Below are 14,590 nucleotides of genomic sequence, written 5' to 3'. Positions count from 1 at the left end.
CCCCCCCGTGGGACGCGGGCCTCACTCTGCCCACCGATTCAGAGGTCGGAAGCAGATTTTTAGGCGTCGGGAGAGGAGTGGATGCCAGTTCTGGGGCTTGATGGCAGAAGGTGCCGCAGAGGCTCGGGCAGCGGTTGTGTGGGTTTGTGGGTGCAGGAAACTGAAGCATGGCCGCTCTGCGGTCACTCATCCAGCTCTGCACCTTCGCTCTGTCCGCTCCTCTGCTGTGGCATCTCTGCAGCGCCAGGACGCGGGTTCCATCCCTGGCCCCAGGGTTCCATCCCTGGCCCCGCCATCCCTGGCGTTGCCTCAGCCTCAGCCTGGACTCCATCCCTGGCCCTGACCGTCATCCCTGAGGGCTGAGCCCTCATCGCCAGGGTGAGGTTTCTCTTAGCGCGAAGCTGCTTCCTCGTAGAGCTGTGGCTCCCGTTCCTGCTCCCGGGACCCCGCTCGGGGACTGCGCTCGGAGAGGTGGGGGCGCAGAGGGTCAGGGGCCGTCCTTTCCCTCTGCCTCCGCCCTGTGCCGCTGGCCAGGTGCTGGGAGGCCTTGAGGTGCGGGGCTCATGCCACCAGCAGCCCTGGGACAGCCTTTCCGTCCTTCTGGAGTGTCGGAGAGAGTGGCAGGCTGGGGACCAGCTCGTTGTCCTGGGGAGCTGCCTCTGAGGTAGTGGGAAGACGGCGGCGAGGCCGCTGCTCGCTGCCAGCTGTCGTGCTGGATGTGTCAGGTGACGCGCAGCAGGCTCCCCACGTGTCGGCGCCCCGGGGAGACGGGCCTGAGCTGAGAAGGACGTGCTCACGGCCCGCGGCGGCGAGCTCCCAGGGCCGGGCCTTGACCTCTGCCCCTGACTTCGTGTCTGGCACTAAACCCTGCCTCACTTTTGAGGTGACTGGGGCCTCGGGCCACGGCCCTGGCGACTGGCCCTTCCCCAGAGCGGTCCCCACCCCCACCCCGGGCTGCGCACGCGCTGTCAGGGCCTCCGCGTCGTCTCTGGTTTGGGAGTGTCACGCATTAAGCTGCTGTGAACCTCCTCACGCGGGGCTCAGTGTGAGCCTAACTTCGGTCTCTCCGGGGAAGATGCCAAGAACACAGTTTTGGGTCTCGGGGGAGTTGCCGGCGTGGTTCTGCAGGAAAAGGCCCTGCCGGTTTCCGGAGGGGCTGCACCGGTGGACCCTCCCGCCCCCCCGGCTGGCTGTGGTCGGGCTGCCCTTGGCCTCGCCAGCGTCTGCTGTGGCTGCTCCGCTTAGGGGCGTGGCGTCCCTGCCTGGGTTTCGCCCTGGCCTCTGTGGTGGCAGTGATGCTGCGCCTCTCCCGCCGTGCGTCCCTCCTGCTTCCTCTGCCGAGGGGCCGCGTGGCTGTGGGAGGGCAGCCCCACCCTCGTCAGCGCTTTTGGCTGGTCTGGGACTTCAACTGCATTGACGCAAGGACAGACGGACAGGAGGCAAAACACAAGCTAAGCCACACCCTCGGAGGCCTCATTCAAATGGGACCCCTGAAGGGACCAGAGCAGGCCGTTTGCGTATCATTTTTAGGCCGAGAAAGAGTTGTTTGTGAGGACTGAGTCGAGGGCTGATGGAGAAGAGACTCGGTGTGTTTCCTCGCTGGTGCTGAGGACGCCTTCTGTCCGGGAACAGGCAGGCACCTTCCCGTGGCAGACGTACTTCCTGCTCTTGGGGGCGAGGGGGGAGTCAGAGTGGCGGTGTTTTTTTTGTCTTTTTAGGGCTGCACCCGTGGCACATGGAGGTTCCCAGGCCAGGGGTTGAACCTGAGCTACAGCTGCTGGTCTACACCACAGCCACAGCAACGCGGGATCCGAGCCGCATCTGCGACCTACACCACAGCTCACGGCAACGCCGGATCCTTAACCCACTGAGCGAGGCCAGGGATCGAACCTGCATCCTCACGGATCCCGGTCGGGTTCGTTAACTGCTGAGCTCCTGTTGTTTGCCTTTTAAATGACGTTGCCGGGCAGTAAGCGTGCTCCAGATGGCACTGTGTGTCACGTACGTTGGCATTGCATTCGCTCTCCACTGCCTCTTGGTTATTGCGTTTTTGTTTCTTGCTTCAATGAATTTATTGCAAAAGGTGCAGAATGGTTCACAGCGAAACCTGAGTCTCCCTGGTGCCAGCGTGAAGCTGTACAAAGGCTCTCGGGGAAATGCCCCCCACCCCGCCGCGTGCCGTCTTGGAGGCGACACCCGCCAACACCTGCCAGAGGCTCGGGGGCGGGTGCACATGTCACATGGTCTCCACGTGCCATTGTCTGGGTTCCTCGTGCGCCCCTGCCTGTGCCCTCCCGGCGCCCACAGGTGATGGCGCTGAGGCAGAGGCGAAAGCCCTGCGGGTTACCATCTTGCTCCCAGGAAGCTCCTACCCTGCCCTCTGCCCTCTGCCCTGTCCCTGGCAGGCGGCGCATGGCGATGAGGCTGTGCTGCACACCCTGCATGTGTGATCAGCGTGGCAGGAAGGCCCAGCTAAGGACACCTCGTTCTTAGTTTTGTTGTTGTTTGTTTTGTGGCCACATTCGCAGCACGTGGAAGTTCCCAGGCCAGGGGTTGAACCTGTACCACAGCTGTGGCAGCGCCGGATGCTTAGCCTACCGTGCCACAGGGGGACTTCCTACGTTAGTATCTTGACCTTCTGAATGGCCCTGCTCTGGGCCCAGGGGCGGGACGTGGACCCTGTCCACGGCAGGTCCTGGGGAGAGCAGCCTGGAAGACCAGGCACCGCAGGCCAGCGTCCTGTGAGCTGTCGTGGCGAATCCCCGGCAGGATGGTGTGGGTTCGGGGCTCCTCGTGACCAGGCGGGCCTGGGCCTGTTTGGCGTAGACCCTGGCCCGAGGCCCGTCACTGAGAGCTGAAGGCCGCGCGTCAGGATGCGTCTGATGGAATAAATCTGGATTCTTGCGATTTTAAAGAGCACCAGGACATGAGAAGAGAGAGGGAGAAGCCTCCTTTGAGGCTCTAACTGGCCAGCAGTGAGGACCTTTGTTTAAAACAGTGAAGCCGTGGGTCACGTGTCCTGCACACCCCGGGTGTCTGCGCGTCGTCTCTGGCGTCGGCCGGCACAGTCCTAACGCACCGCTCTCTGTGCTTCTCTTTCTCAGGCCGCTTTCCAGGAGAACGTGGGGAGACAGGTACGGTTACTGTTTAAAATCCTCATTCCTGAAACTTCCTGTAGATACAGAGGTGGAAGCAGTGAAGCTTCAAGTGTAGGTGAAGACTTTACCTAGAAGGAGCTAACGCTTCACGTGGCGTCTTCTGGTTAGATTCACCCCTAACGCAGCAGGTGAGCGCGGACCAAGCTGGGACAGTTGGCAGCTGTTTCGCAGGAGACTGGCTGTGTGTGAGCCAGGCCTCGGTGCCCGACACATTGCCAAGGGCCCTCCGAGGACCCCAGTCGCCATGGCCGGGAGAGATGTGGGTGGTGGAGCCCGGCTGGGCAGGGACAGAGGTGTGGCCCCCGCCCACCCCCACGCGCTGGCCACCCCCAGCCCCAAACCTCTCATCGCCGGTCAGCCTGGGCTGGGGGTGTGGCCTTTGTCCCCAGGTCATTCGTGCTCTGGGTGACAGTGACCTCCTGGGGCGTATGGCCAGTCTGGAGGCCAAGGGGTCAGAGGTGGGTCCTGTTTGGGGAGATGCCAGGAGAGGGGTCTGGGCTGGAAGTGAGTGTGTCCTGGCATGGGAGTCAGCAGGTGACAGCAGGGACAAGCGGTGACGAGCTTCTGACCCTTGGGGCCCTGGAGGCAGAAGGCAGGATGCAGGGTGTGGGAAGCCCAGGCAGGGGGGCCACTCGGCAGACGGGCGAGGCGGGCGTCCGCGAGAGGGAAGGTCTGCATAGACTTGTAATTCGATTCTAAGACTCCTGCTGGTCGTGTGTGCAGGGACTGCCCGTCGGGCGCCCCAGAGCCCGGCAAGGTCCTCGCAGCCAGGCCAGCCTTGCTGATGAGCCGGGGTCTGCTTTCCTGGTGCTGGGGCCACAGTCTCTGGGTCTGTTTGCCATTCCTGGGCCACCAAGAGCCAGGGTGAGGCTCCCGGGGGTCACGTTCAGTGTGTGATGGAAGCCCTCCCGGGAATGCGGGCGCTGGGCACGACAGGCACCCCGTCCCCACAGCCGGGTAGTGGGGAGGGTCCCCCAGCCCTCGGTGGAGCAGAGAAAGGGGTCAGGGCTTCAAGCCGGGCCAGGTCTGTGGTGGGCACTGTGGAGCGGTCACTGAGGTGAGGACGCCTGCCTGGGTGGCCGACCTGCTGACCTCCGCTCGAAGGCGGCAGCGTAGCCCGTGGGCTGCGAGGAGAGTGGCTTAGCAGGAGGTTCCACGGCCCGTGCCAGGAGCTGGGACCTGCGCAGGTGGAGGGGCTCGGCTGCGAGCCGAGGGCGCCAGTTCCGAACGTGGCGTTGAGGCTGAACTGATGCCCCGTGGAGCCGGGACTTGGTGTCCTTGGGCATCACCTGGTCCCACCTGCCTGGAGCCCTGAGGTGAAAGCTGGGCAGTGACAGCCAACCCCGGAGGGGACGAGCTTCCCTGTGCCAGGCGGGCAGTAAGCGCACCCACGAAGGAGGGAGGCGGATGGGGGAGGATGTGGCAGGGTCGGGGCCTCGGGCCCAGATCCCTGCCTGGTGGGCCCTGCGGTCAAGAGGGGACGGCTGGAGGCCGAGCCAGGGAGCCCGGGCCACCCAGGGACAGTGGGAGGGGGGCTGTGGGGCCGACCGGGAGGTGAGCGGCCAGGCGTCTCCTGCGCTCACGTGTCTGCAGGTCCAGGGAAGCCAAGCCGTGTGTGAGAGACGCGCCCTGTGGGCCTGTGCGCCGCGTCTCCTGCAGCCTGGGAGCCAGCGAGGGTGGTTCGGCGGGTCCGCGGCCCACGGCAGGCGTCCTCCGGGCTCCTGGGTGCCCACAGACCCTGACCTTGGCTCAGGAGGCACTTGAGAGGGGGCCTGTTGTGGGGCTCAGGCATCTCTGCCCCTGGCTGTGGAGGCACCTTGGGGAGAATTGCCAGAACCAGCCACCTCTGTTCCTTCCGTTCCTCCTCGCGGGGACGAGCTGTCTGGACAGAGACGTGACGCTTGGATGTCCAGTGGCCAGGTGACCAGGAGGGCCTAGGGCGCCAGGAGGCGTCGGAACGCTGGCCGGGGGGCGGCAGGCTTGGGCGGTGGAGCAGAGGGCGCAGCGGCCTTTGCTGGCTCAGCCTCAGGCCAGTGTGGGCGGCACTGGGGTCGGGGAGGGGTCCCCCCCGGCACGGTCGCCCCTCTGGTGGCGGGGCTTCCCCTGCACTGAGCTGTGTGGGCTCGAGGGCCAGACCTCTGGTCCTGACCTTGTGTCCGCACCAAACCCGCTGGGCTCTGCTGACAGTTCGGAGTCGAGTGTCGCTTACCCGGGAGCTGGTTGTGCGGGCTTGTCCCCGAGGTTGGGGCTCCGTGGAGACGGCGTGGGAGCTCAGCAGTTTGTGGGTCCCTCTGTCTGGGGCGTGGGCGTTGCCTGTTGGCCACTGGCTCAGAGGGACCCAGGCCTCCCCACAGCTCCCGAGGCTGGAGACAGCAAGGCCTCATGCCTCAGTCGAGAGCTTGTCATTGCGTCCTTTCAGAAAACTGTTCTCTTGTTTTCCGTTTTCCACGGTTGTCACCAGAAGCGGTATCGGTAAAACTCGCAGGCTTGGGCCAGCACTTGGGTGTGGGCACCCGGCCCCCGCACCCCCGTTTCAGAGTCGGCTCCTGGGTGCCGGCCGCCGGGCCCCCACCTGGCGCTTCCCGGTCACGTTCTTGGTTATTCTCCCGCCAGCCGTTGGGGGGTGGCTCTCGTCCAGGATTCACAGCCCAGGGAGGTGCCGGCCCCTCCAGGGGGCGCTGGGGTTGGGTAAAGTGAGAAGCCTTAAAGCTGCCGAGACCTGCTGTCTTTTTGCGGTGTGCGGTTTAAAGAAAGGTCTTTTATGACATTTTAAAGTTGAAATGCTAGAATTGTCAGGAAAACGTCCCTGGGCGAGCGCGTCGTGGCCCTGGCTTAGCTGTCAGCTTGTGTCCTGCCTCTCTCTGTCCGTAAGCGCAGCGTGTCTGCAGGGGGTTCCTGCGCTTTGAAGAGGCCTCTGCGCCTTAAAATCGCTCGTCTCTTTCTCCCCCCACTTGACCTTCCCCATCAGGGCGCTTTCCCGCACGGGATTGACGTTTTGACGGCCGCCGACTACTTTGCCGTGGGCAACAGAGCGAACTGTTTCCTGGTCGTAAGGTAAGCTCTTGGTGCCGATCCTCCTTGCGGTGTTCTCTCGGAGTCGCAGACCACCTCCACTGCTGGTGTCTTCCTCCTGGAGGGGCTGCTGAGGAAAGGTAAAAACGGGGTTGAAAGCTCTTTTTTTTTTTTTCCGTTTCTAGGGTCGCTCCCGCGGCATGTGGAGGTTCCCAGGCTAGGAGCTGAATCGGAGCTGTAGCCACCGGCCTACGCCAGAGCCACAGCAACGCGGGATCCGAGCCGCGTCTGCGACCTGCACCACAGCTCTCGGCAACGCCGGGTCCTTAACCCACTGAGCGAGGCCAGGGATCGAACCTGCAACCGCATGGTTCCTAGTGGGATTCGTTAACCACTGCGCCACGACGGGAACTCCCGGGATTGAAAACTCTTGTTGAACCTTTGTTTCACGTTGGTGGGACAGAGTGCATAGTGTGCGGTTCCACTGACATAAAACTTTACAAGGTGCAGATAAATCCAGAGGGACAGTGGCGGGTCAGGGCCGGCCCGGGGCATGGATGGGGCGGGGTCCCGTGCTCCGAAGGGGCGGCTGGGGGCGGGGGTGCGGGCCTGTGCTCAGACGGTGCTCACTTTTTAGAGCCGAGTTAACAGTTTCAGGAACACTTGTGGTGCTGACGGCTTTCCCCCTAAACCGGCCTGTTGCTGTAGCGGTGTCTGCCGAGGGCTTGCTCGTTGGCGCAACGGCCACAAGCCAGACCTGTGCGCTGCCTCTCGGGGCCGCTGGGCTGCGGGAGCTGTGAACATGGGGAGCTTCTCGGCGCGAAACCCACCATTGGAAGGGACTGTCCTTCTTCTGTTCCGGTAAAACAGTGTTTCCCAAGTTAGGGCATCTCGAGGTCGTTCACGGGATGGGTCCGGAGGAGGCCGTCGAGAAACATGTAACACCCTGACTGCGGTTCGCAGAGGCCACCTCAGGCCGGGCATCCACGGGCGCTGGCTCTCAGTTGCTGCCCCGTCCTCGCAGCGTCCCCTGGGTTCTTAAGACAGAGCCCTTTGTTAAAAATCAGATTCACTGTGTCCTCCACTTTTACGCATGTGGTTTACATGCAATAAAACTCACCAACTTAAAACGCGGGTTTTGGCAGATATGTAACCCCTGCTGCAATCAACAGGACATTCCAGAAAGTTCCCTCGCGCCCTGGCCCTGAGCCACCTCTGGCCCTGCAGCTGGTCTCCTCTGGAGCTTGTAGGAACAGAGATGTGGGCCGTGGGCTCCCTTCACTGTGTCCCTGTCCGGCTCCCAGCCCGTGGCCCTTGGAGGCCTCGGTCCCACTCGGGGGCTCGAGCGCAGGCCGGCGCTGCTTCCTGCGGAGGCCGAGGAGCAGCCCCGCCCTTTCTGTCCGTCTTCTCGTAAATTTCCTAGCGGGTTGCTGGTGTCACAGCCCCGCGTGCCCCTCTAAAGATGCCTTTTGTCGTCTTTGGCTTTGGAGTCCTTTGCTTTCCGATCCCCACACTTCTTCACACTAAGGAAGCGTCGGAGGGACGTGTGCCTCTTCCCTACTGACTTGGTGAACAGCGGGCCCTCCACGGGGTCAGCTGAGGTTTGCTTCTCGTCTCCCGCTCTCCACATCCGGCTGGTGACCTGGTCCTGTCCCTGCTGTGCCGTCCCGAAGGCCCTGGGGACGTTGGCTCCGGTCCTGTGCACTTGCGCCTGCGGGGCGGGGCGTGGCCTGCGCTGGCGCTTCCAGCTGTGTGGCTTCGCCAGGGTCACCCGCTAGTTGGCGCCAGGGCTCGAACTAGCCCTCGGGTGGCTGAGCTCGGTCTGGTTCTTGCTGTGAGCGCTGCTTCCTCTGCCTGCTTCTTGGAACCCTGGGAGGGGCACGGTCCTGGCCTGGGGACGCCGGCTGTTGGCTGGTGCCAGCGGCCCTGTCTCGGCTCCACTTCCAACACCTTCCACAGCGTCCACTGACTGGGCTTTTCTGTTGTGTTTCCTTGTGATTCTTGCTCAGGCTGTTTGATCATGTTTAGAGGGACTCCCACTGCTGAAAAAGCCTCTGCTTTTCTTCCCCTCATGTCCTGAGCAATAACTGCCCTGATTTGGCTCTCCCGACCTCACACCCTGCGGCACACGCAGGCCTGCCTGGCACCTGTGCTCCTTCGGTACACGTAGTGTGCCCCGTGAGCCCTGGACAAAATCCTGTTTCCCTTTCTTGGCCGGCTGTGCCATCGGCCCTGCCTGGCAGCTGCCAAGCAGTGTGGGTGGTGGTGAGGTCCGCGGTGGGTATTGGCCACAGGCGGGTTGAGAGTATGTGCAAGCGGTCGGCTTCCAGAGAGGCGTTAAGGACAAAAGGGCATCTCTGGAACACGTGGTACATGTGCGTGACAGGAAACCGAGAAGTCGCAGTGGGCGTTTAGGAAAAACCAGGCACTGATTCTCCCCTGGGGGCCTGTCAGCCCAGTTTCTTGTGTCTTTTAGAGAGTTCGTTTCATGTGCTTCCTTCTGTCCACCTGAGGGTGGCACGCAGCGCATGACGTTGGAAGCACTTGGGTGCTGGTCGGCTGGGGGCCGGTCTAGCGCAGGCACCCTGGGGACGCTGCGGGTCGGGTCCAGGCCTCTGTACGAAGGCGAGTCTCGGGCTGATGTGCTTCCCGCTGCACGGGAGTGTTCCTGGTATCCTGCGCTGAGGTCGAGTAGGTGTGCAGGCGGTGGCAGCATGTCCAAAAACAGCACACATGCCTTCATTTAAAAATGCCTCATTGCAGGAGATCTAGGCTGAGTGTGGCGGAAGGGAGGCTAGATTAGAAAAAGGAGTCCAGGGGTTTGAGAGGTGTTGTGGTTTTAAGAGAGCGTGGAAGAAGGGTGGCTTAAGATGGCGAATAGAAGGACCGGAGCTCAACTTCCCTCCTAAAAACAACAAAATTCACAACTAAAGGGCTGAGCACTCTCCATCCAAATGGACCAGAAACCTTAAAAAAGATGCCCTACTCCAGAAGAAAAACAGGAGGACACATCAAGAGGTCGGAGGGGCGATGTTGCGATATAAACAACCCCACACCTCCCGGGTGGGAAGCTCCACAGACTGGACACTGACTGGTTCACAGAGACTCACCTGCAGGAGTGAGAGTTCTGAGCCCCACATCAAACCCTCACGTGCGGGGATCCGGCACTGGGAGAAAGAGCCCCTGGAGCAGCTGGCAGTGAAGGCCAGTGGGGTTTATGCGCAGGAGCTCCACGGGACTGGGGGAAACGGAGACCCCTTCTTAAAAGGCGCACACAGACGTTCACGTGCACTGGGTCCCAGGGCAGAGCGAGGTCTCCATAGGAACCTAGGTCAAACCTGACTGCAGTTCTTGGAGGACATCCTGGGAAAACAAGGGTGAATGTGGCTTGTTGTGAGGGAGGGACATGGAAGGCAAAGCTCTCGGTAATATTCAGCAGCTGCCTTTCTCTGGAGGGGGCCATGTGGGGAAAATCTGGCCCCACCCGTCAGTCAGTGCTGAGAAGCCCCAGGGCAAACAACAACCCTGGTGGGATCTCAGCCCCACCCCTCAGTAAACAGGCTACCTAAAGACCCCTCAGGCACACAGCTGCCTCTAGTCCCATCCGGAGACTAAGCCCCACCCAGGATTAGAATCAGCCCCACCTACCAGGGGGCAGGAATCAGCCCCTCCCATCGGAAGCCTACAGCAATCCCCCCATACCGACTTCAGCCACAGGGGGGCAGACCTCAGAAGTAAGAGAGGCTACAACTGTAAGAAGGTCACCACACCAAAAACCTATAAAAATGAAAAGACAGAGGACTATAACTCAGAGGAGGGAGAAAGGAAAAACCCCAGAAAATCAGCTAAGTGATCAGGAGATTCTCAGCCTCCCGGAAAAAGACTTGAGCCTGTTGATGCTGAAGATGATGTAAGACATTGGAGATAAACTGGAGGCAAAGACGGATAACTTACAGGAAACACTGACCAAAGAGATACAAGATACAAAACTTAAACAAGAAGAGATACAAAATACAATAACGGAAATAAAAAACTCACTAGAGGCAGCTAACAGCAGAATACAGGAGGCAGAAGAACAAATAAGCGAGGTGGAGGACAGATTAGTGGAAATTACGGATGCAGAACAGAAAAGAGAAAAAAGCTTAAAAACAAATGAAGAGAGTCTCAGAGAACTCTGGGACGACATGAAACGCACCAACATCCGTATTGTAGGGGTGCCAGAAGGAGAAGAGAGAAGGGGACAGAAAAAATACTCAAAGAGACAATAGCCAAAAACTTCCCCAACATGGGAAAGGAACCCCTCACTCAAATCCAGGAAGCGCAATGGCTACCATATAAAATAAACCCAAGGAGACACATACTAACCCAACGGACCAAAATTAAAGACAGAAAATACTGAAAGCAGCTAGGGAAAAGAAACAAATAACAGACAAGGGAACCCCGATAAGGCTATGGGCAGGTTTTTCAGCAGAAACTCTGCCAGCCAGAAGGGAGTGGCATGATATACTTAACGTGATGAAAGGAAAAAACCTCCAACCAAGATGACTCTACCCAGCAAGGCTCTCACTCAGATTTGAAGGAGAAATCAAAACCTTCTCAGATAAGCAAAAGCTGAGAGAATTCAGCAACACTAAACCAGCCTTACAACAAATACTAAAGGAGCTTCTCTAGGCAGGAAAGAAAAGATCGGCAACAGGAAACAAAAATGCCACAAATGACAAGGCTCACCAGTAAAGGTGTATATACAGTAAAGATACGAAATCATCCTGCACAATTATACCACCAAAGTCAGAAATCATGAGAAGAGGTGGGTACAAATGCGGGACACTGGAGGTGAACTTGCAATTAAGAGAACAACAACTTAAAACAACCTCATATACATATAGACTCTTGTATCAAAACTTCAGAATGACTGCAAACCAGAAATCTACAATTGATACACAAACAAGGAATCTCTGGAGAAGAAATATATCTCATAGTAAATAAGTGCATAATCCACCATGAAGGGGGTCATTTGACGACATTCTTAGAATGCTGGCGTCTCCTTAGATCTGATTCTGATTTCCTCTCCATCAAAGAATGTATGATAATTATTATTAAACAATGCCACTGTACAATTAAATAATACAGTTCTACAACTGTATTATCAATAACCATTTCTCTTCATGGTACAATGTAAGGTCTATAATGTCTTGTTTATCACATCACCTAGAATGGTGTAATGCCTATATTGAAGAATCAATAAGATGTAACAAATTGTGAGGACATACTTAGATAGTTACACTGTTTTTTAACCAATTTATGCATTTTATATTTTACCTATTTTCAGAGGGTGTATTATTTTTGTTATTCTTACCAGTTATTCTTTTTATTATGCTATATAAAATGTTTAATGGTGTATATAAGGCTTTCTTCTTTATAAATTTTAGCTGCATAATATACACAATTTTAATATAATGCTAATTTTTAAAGAAAAATTGAAATGTAATAGACAATACTAAATAGTAAAGATGAAAGCCATACAAAATGGGATAAAGTACAGAATAAATTTCCTATCTGTCTCAGCATATTTTCCATTCCACTTCTCCAGAGGGAGTCACCTAATCTGTTTCTTAAGATCCATGATATAATAATCTGTGTGAATGTAACTGTGTTTAAATATATGTATTTTATTCTGTAAAAGAAAAAAGCCTCATTGCTGAGAAAGGCCAGCCATCGCCTGCGGCTCCAGCAAGGCAGAGCCGCAACGTCGGAGAGCACTGATCACGGTCACGTCACACCTGAAACACCACTGAGCAAGCTCGGAATCGTGTGAGAATTGCCAGAGCGTGACGCAGAGACACAGAGGGGCGAGTGCTGCTGGCAGCCGCTGCCAGGCTCCGCGACGCAGGCTCGTCACCTCCGCTTCTCAAGTTCGCAGCCAGCGCGTTCCCATCAGCAGGCAGGATGCGGCCGGCCTGGCTCTTGCCCGGGTGCAGCGTCCACATGGGGAGCTGCCGTGACGTCCTGCATGTGGGGTGTGATCTGCAAGCTCTCCCCTTGCCGGCGTCGGCTTCTGCCTGGTCTTTTGCTTGTATAAATGATGTGAAGTGAATATTTTTTAAAGTTTAATGTTGATTTCACATTGAAGTACAGCTGATTTATAGTGTTTTCTTAGTTTCAAATGTAGAGCAAAGTGATTTGGTTATATGTGTTTATAGGTCCACTGTTTGTTTGTTTGTTTATTTATTTGGTCTTTTAGGGCTGCATCCGAGGCACATGGAGGTTCCCAGGCTCGGGGTCAAATCTCTAGGCCACTGGCCTACGCCACAGCTCACTGCAACGCCAGATCCTCAACCCACTGAGCGAGGCTAGGGATCAAACCTGCAGCCTCATTTCTGCTGTGCCACGATGGGAACTCTGACTTTTTTTTCTTTTTCTTTCTTTCTTTCTTTTTTTTCAGGACCGTATCCGCATCACATGGAAGCTCCCAGGCTAGGGGTCGAATTGGAGCTGCAGCTACCATAGCCACAGCAACGCAGGATCCGAGCTACATCTGTGCCTACACTGCAGCTTACGGCAGCACTGGATCCTCAACTACTAAGAGAGGCCAGGATTGAACCCGCATCCTCACGGATGCTATGTCAGGTTCTTAACCCACTGAGCCACGACGGGAACGCCTGTGACTTTCATTTTTAAGGCCATCCTTGGATGGCGTGTGCAGGTCCACGGCATTGGCCACATGCACCACTGGGCAGGCAGCCCTGTCCCCGCTGCGCGGGGGCTCAGCGCCCCGGCCCCGGGTGCACCTGCCAGCTACTGGTGCGCTGATGCCTTCTGTGCAGTGTCTCACGGGTGGGCTCAGAGGGACCGGGGAGCCCTGGGGCCCGGCTTCCCTCTCAGCACGGCGGTGTCGAAGGCTGTGCTTGGTGCCTGCGTGTCCGTCGCTCCCGCATCTCTGTCGCTGAGCCGTCTCGAGTCTGTGGCTCGCCCACACTTTGCCTGGTCGTCCCCCCGGTTGCCCACGTTTAGGTGGTTTTGAGTTTTGGGCTGATGAATAAAGATGCTCGAACCTTTATTTAGGAGTCCTTTTCTCTAGGATAAATATTTCTAAGGGGATTTCTGTGTGTCTATAAGACACTGCCACATGGTTTCGAAAGTGGCTGTGCCGTGTCCTGTTCTCAGAAGCGGCGTGGGAGCGCCTGCGTCTCCAGCCTCTCACCCTCTCGGGATGTTCTCTTCCAGCATGTTTATCGCCGGCTTTCCCGAGTACACACAGCCGATGATAGAGCACCTGGTTGCCATGAAGATCAACCACTGGGATGGGTAGGTTCCTGCTTGTGTGTTTGTCTGATTAGTCAGGTGTATCTATGAGCTTATCTGTCAGATGTGAATTCTTATTTTTCCCCCTAAAGGAGAGATTAAATCGAGGCTGTTAGCCGTAAGTCTGCTGTCTGACTGTAGAGTTCATATTTTATGGTCACTTCTGAGCAGTGATGTCAGTTTCAGTCTTCAGGCCTGAGTGTTGCTTGGATTTAAAGCAGAGCCCACACAGCATTCTGGGGGCTGGGGGCAGGTGCAACCCTGAAGCCACTGTGTGCGGCTTCCTCTCTGCCTCCAGCTCTGCTTCCGGAGGCCTCTGCAGGGCCTTAGGGACCAGGGACTTAGGCTGCAGGATCCGCCTCCCAGCGTGCGGCCCTAGCTTTGCCCTGGTTGCTGGCCGTTCAAGGGGCCTTTGTGTTTCCCAGGTGGTTAAACAGGCCTCTTCAGGGGCGGGCCCCTGCGGAATGAGGTGTCAGCGCTGCTGTTAGCACCTCTGGGGAGCTGGCTCACTGTCTCCTGCGAGGCCAGCCAGGTCTGAGGGGCGTGACCGCCTGTGGTGTAGGCGGCTTTTTAGGTTCTGTGTCCAGAAACCCGGTTTATGGCGGGCGTTACTTGGAGAACCTTCTTTCTGACTCGCCAGGGAACGGGTTGCAGCTAAGCCTCTGCAGGTGCGTCCAGGGCAGGGGTTCCTCCTGGTTCTCTTGCTGAGCGTCTTCCTGGCTGTGGTGCAGGTTTTGCTTTTTGAGGCATAACTACAGCTGTGACACCAAAACCTCTTATAATTTGCATCAAAGATCCAGTGAACTGAGCCTGAGAGAAATTGATTGGCCTCTTCCCCCGCTCATCAGAAACCTCGGACAGCAGCTCTCCCACCCATTGTGAAAGCGACCTTTGGGGCTGTTGAAATGCTCATTCCTTCTTTCAGTTTTGTCGGTCTTCCTTCCCGTGTTTTGGGTGGGACTCTGGTTGGGGCGGGTACATGTGCAGTATTTGTTTCTTACAAATGTATTGACCCTTTGTCTTTGTGAAATGTCCCCTTTCCTTTCATGTTAGATTTCTTAAAGTGAAATTCGATACTCTTACGGCTTAAGGGTTGGCAAGCTTTTTAAAGGGCCAGA

General features: G+C 57.3%; 1 protein-coding gene across 7 annotated transcripts in view; it reads left to right on the top strand.

Moving 5' to 3' along the window:
* The window catches only part of TBCD (tubulin folding cofactor D), a 122,584-nt gene that overhangs the window by 79,373 nt on the left and 28,621 nt on the right, over positions 1-14,590 (top strand). For all 7 annotated transcript variants that reach the window (XR_014820203.1, XM_084982673.1, XM_084982676.1 and 4 more), the window contains 3 exon segments: positions 3,105-3,134; positions 6,127-6,212; positions 13,395-13,475. Coding sequence is in view for 6 of the 7 variants with exons in the window: in XM_084982673.1 (XP_084838799.1) it covers positions 3,105-3,134; positions 6,127-6,212; positions 13,395-13,475 (197 nt within the window). In the remaining variant the exon portion in view is untranslated.

This window comes from Sus scrofa, chromosome 12 (genome assembly GCF_054392235.1).
Source record: "Sus scrofa isolate SSC_HxYL_T2T_F1_AM1 chromosome 12, Sscrofa_HxYL_maternal_Yorkshire_Landrace_v2.0, whole genome shotgun sequence".
Classification (NCBI taxonomy): domain Eukaryota; kingdom Metazoa; phylum Chordata; class Mammalia; order Artiodactyla; family Suidae; genus Sus; species Sus scrofa.
The sequence above is the reverse complement of the archived record's forward strand: the minus strand, read 5'-3'. Positions and strand labels throughout refer to the sequence as shown.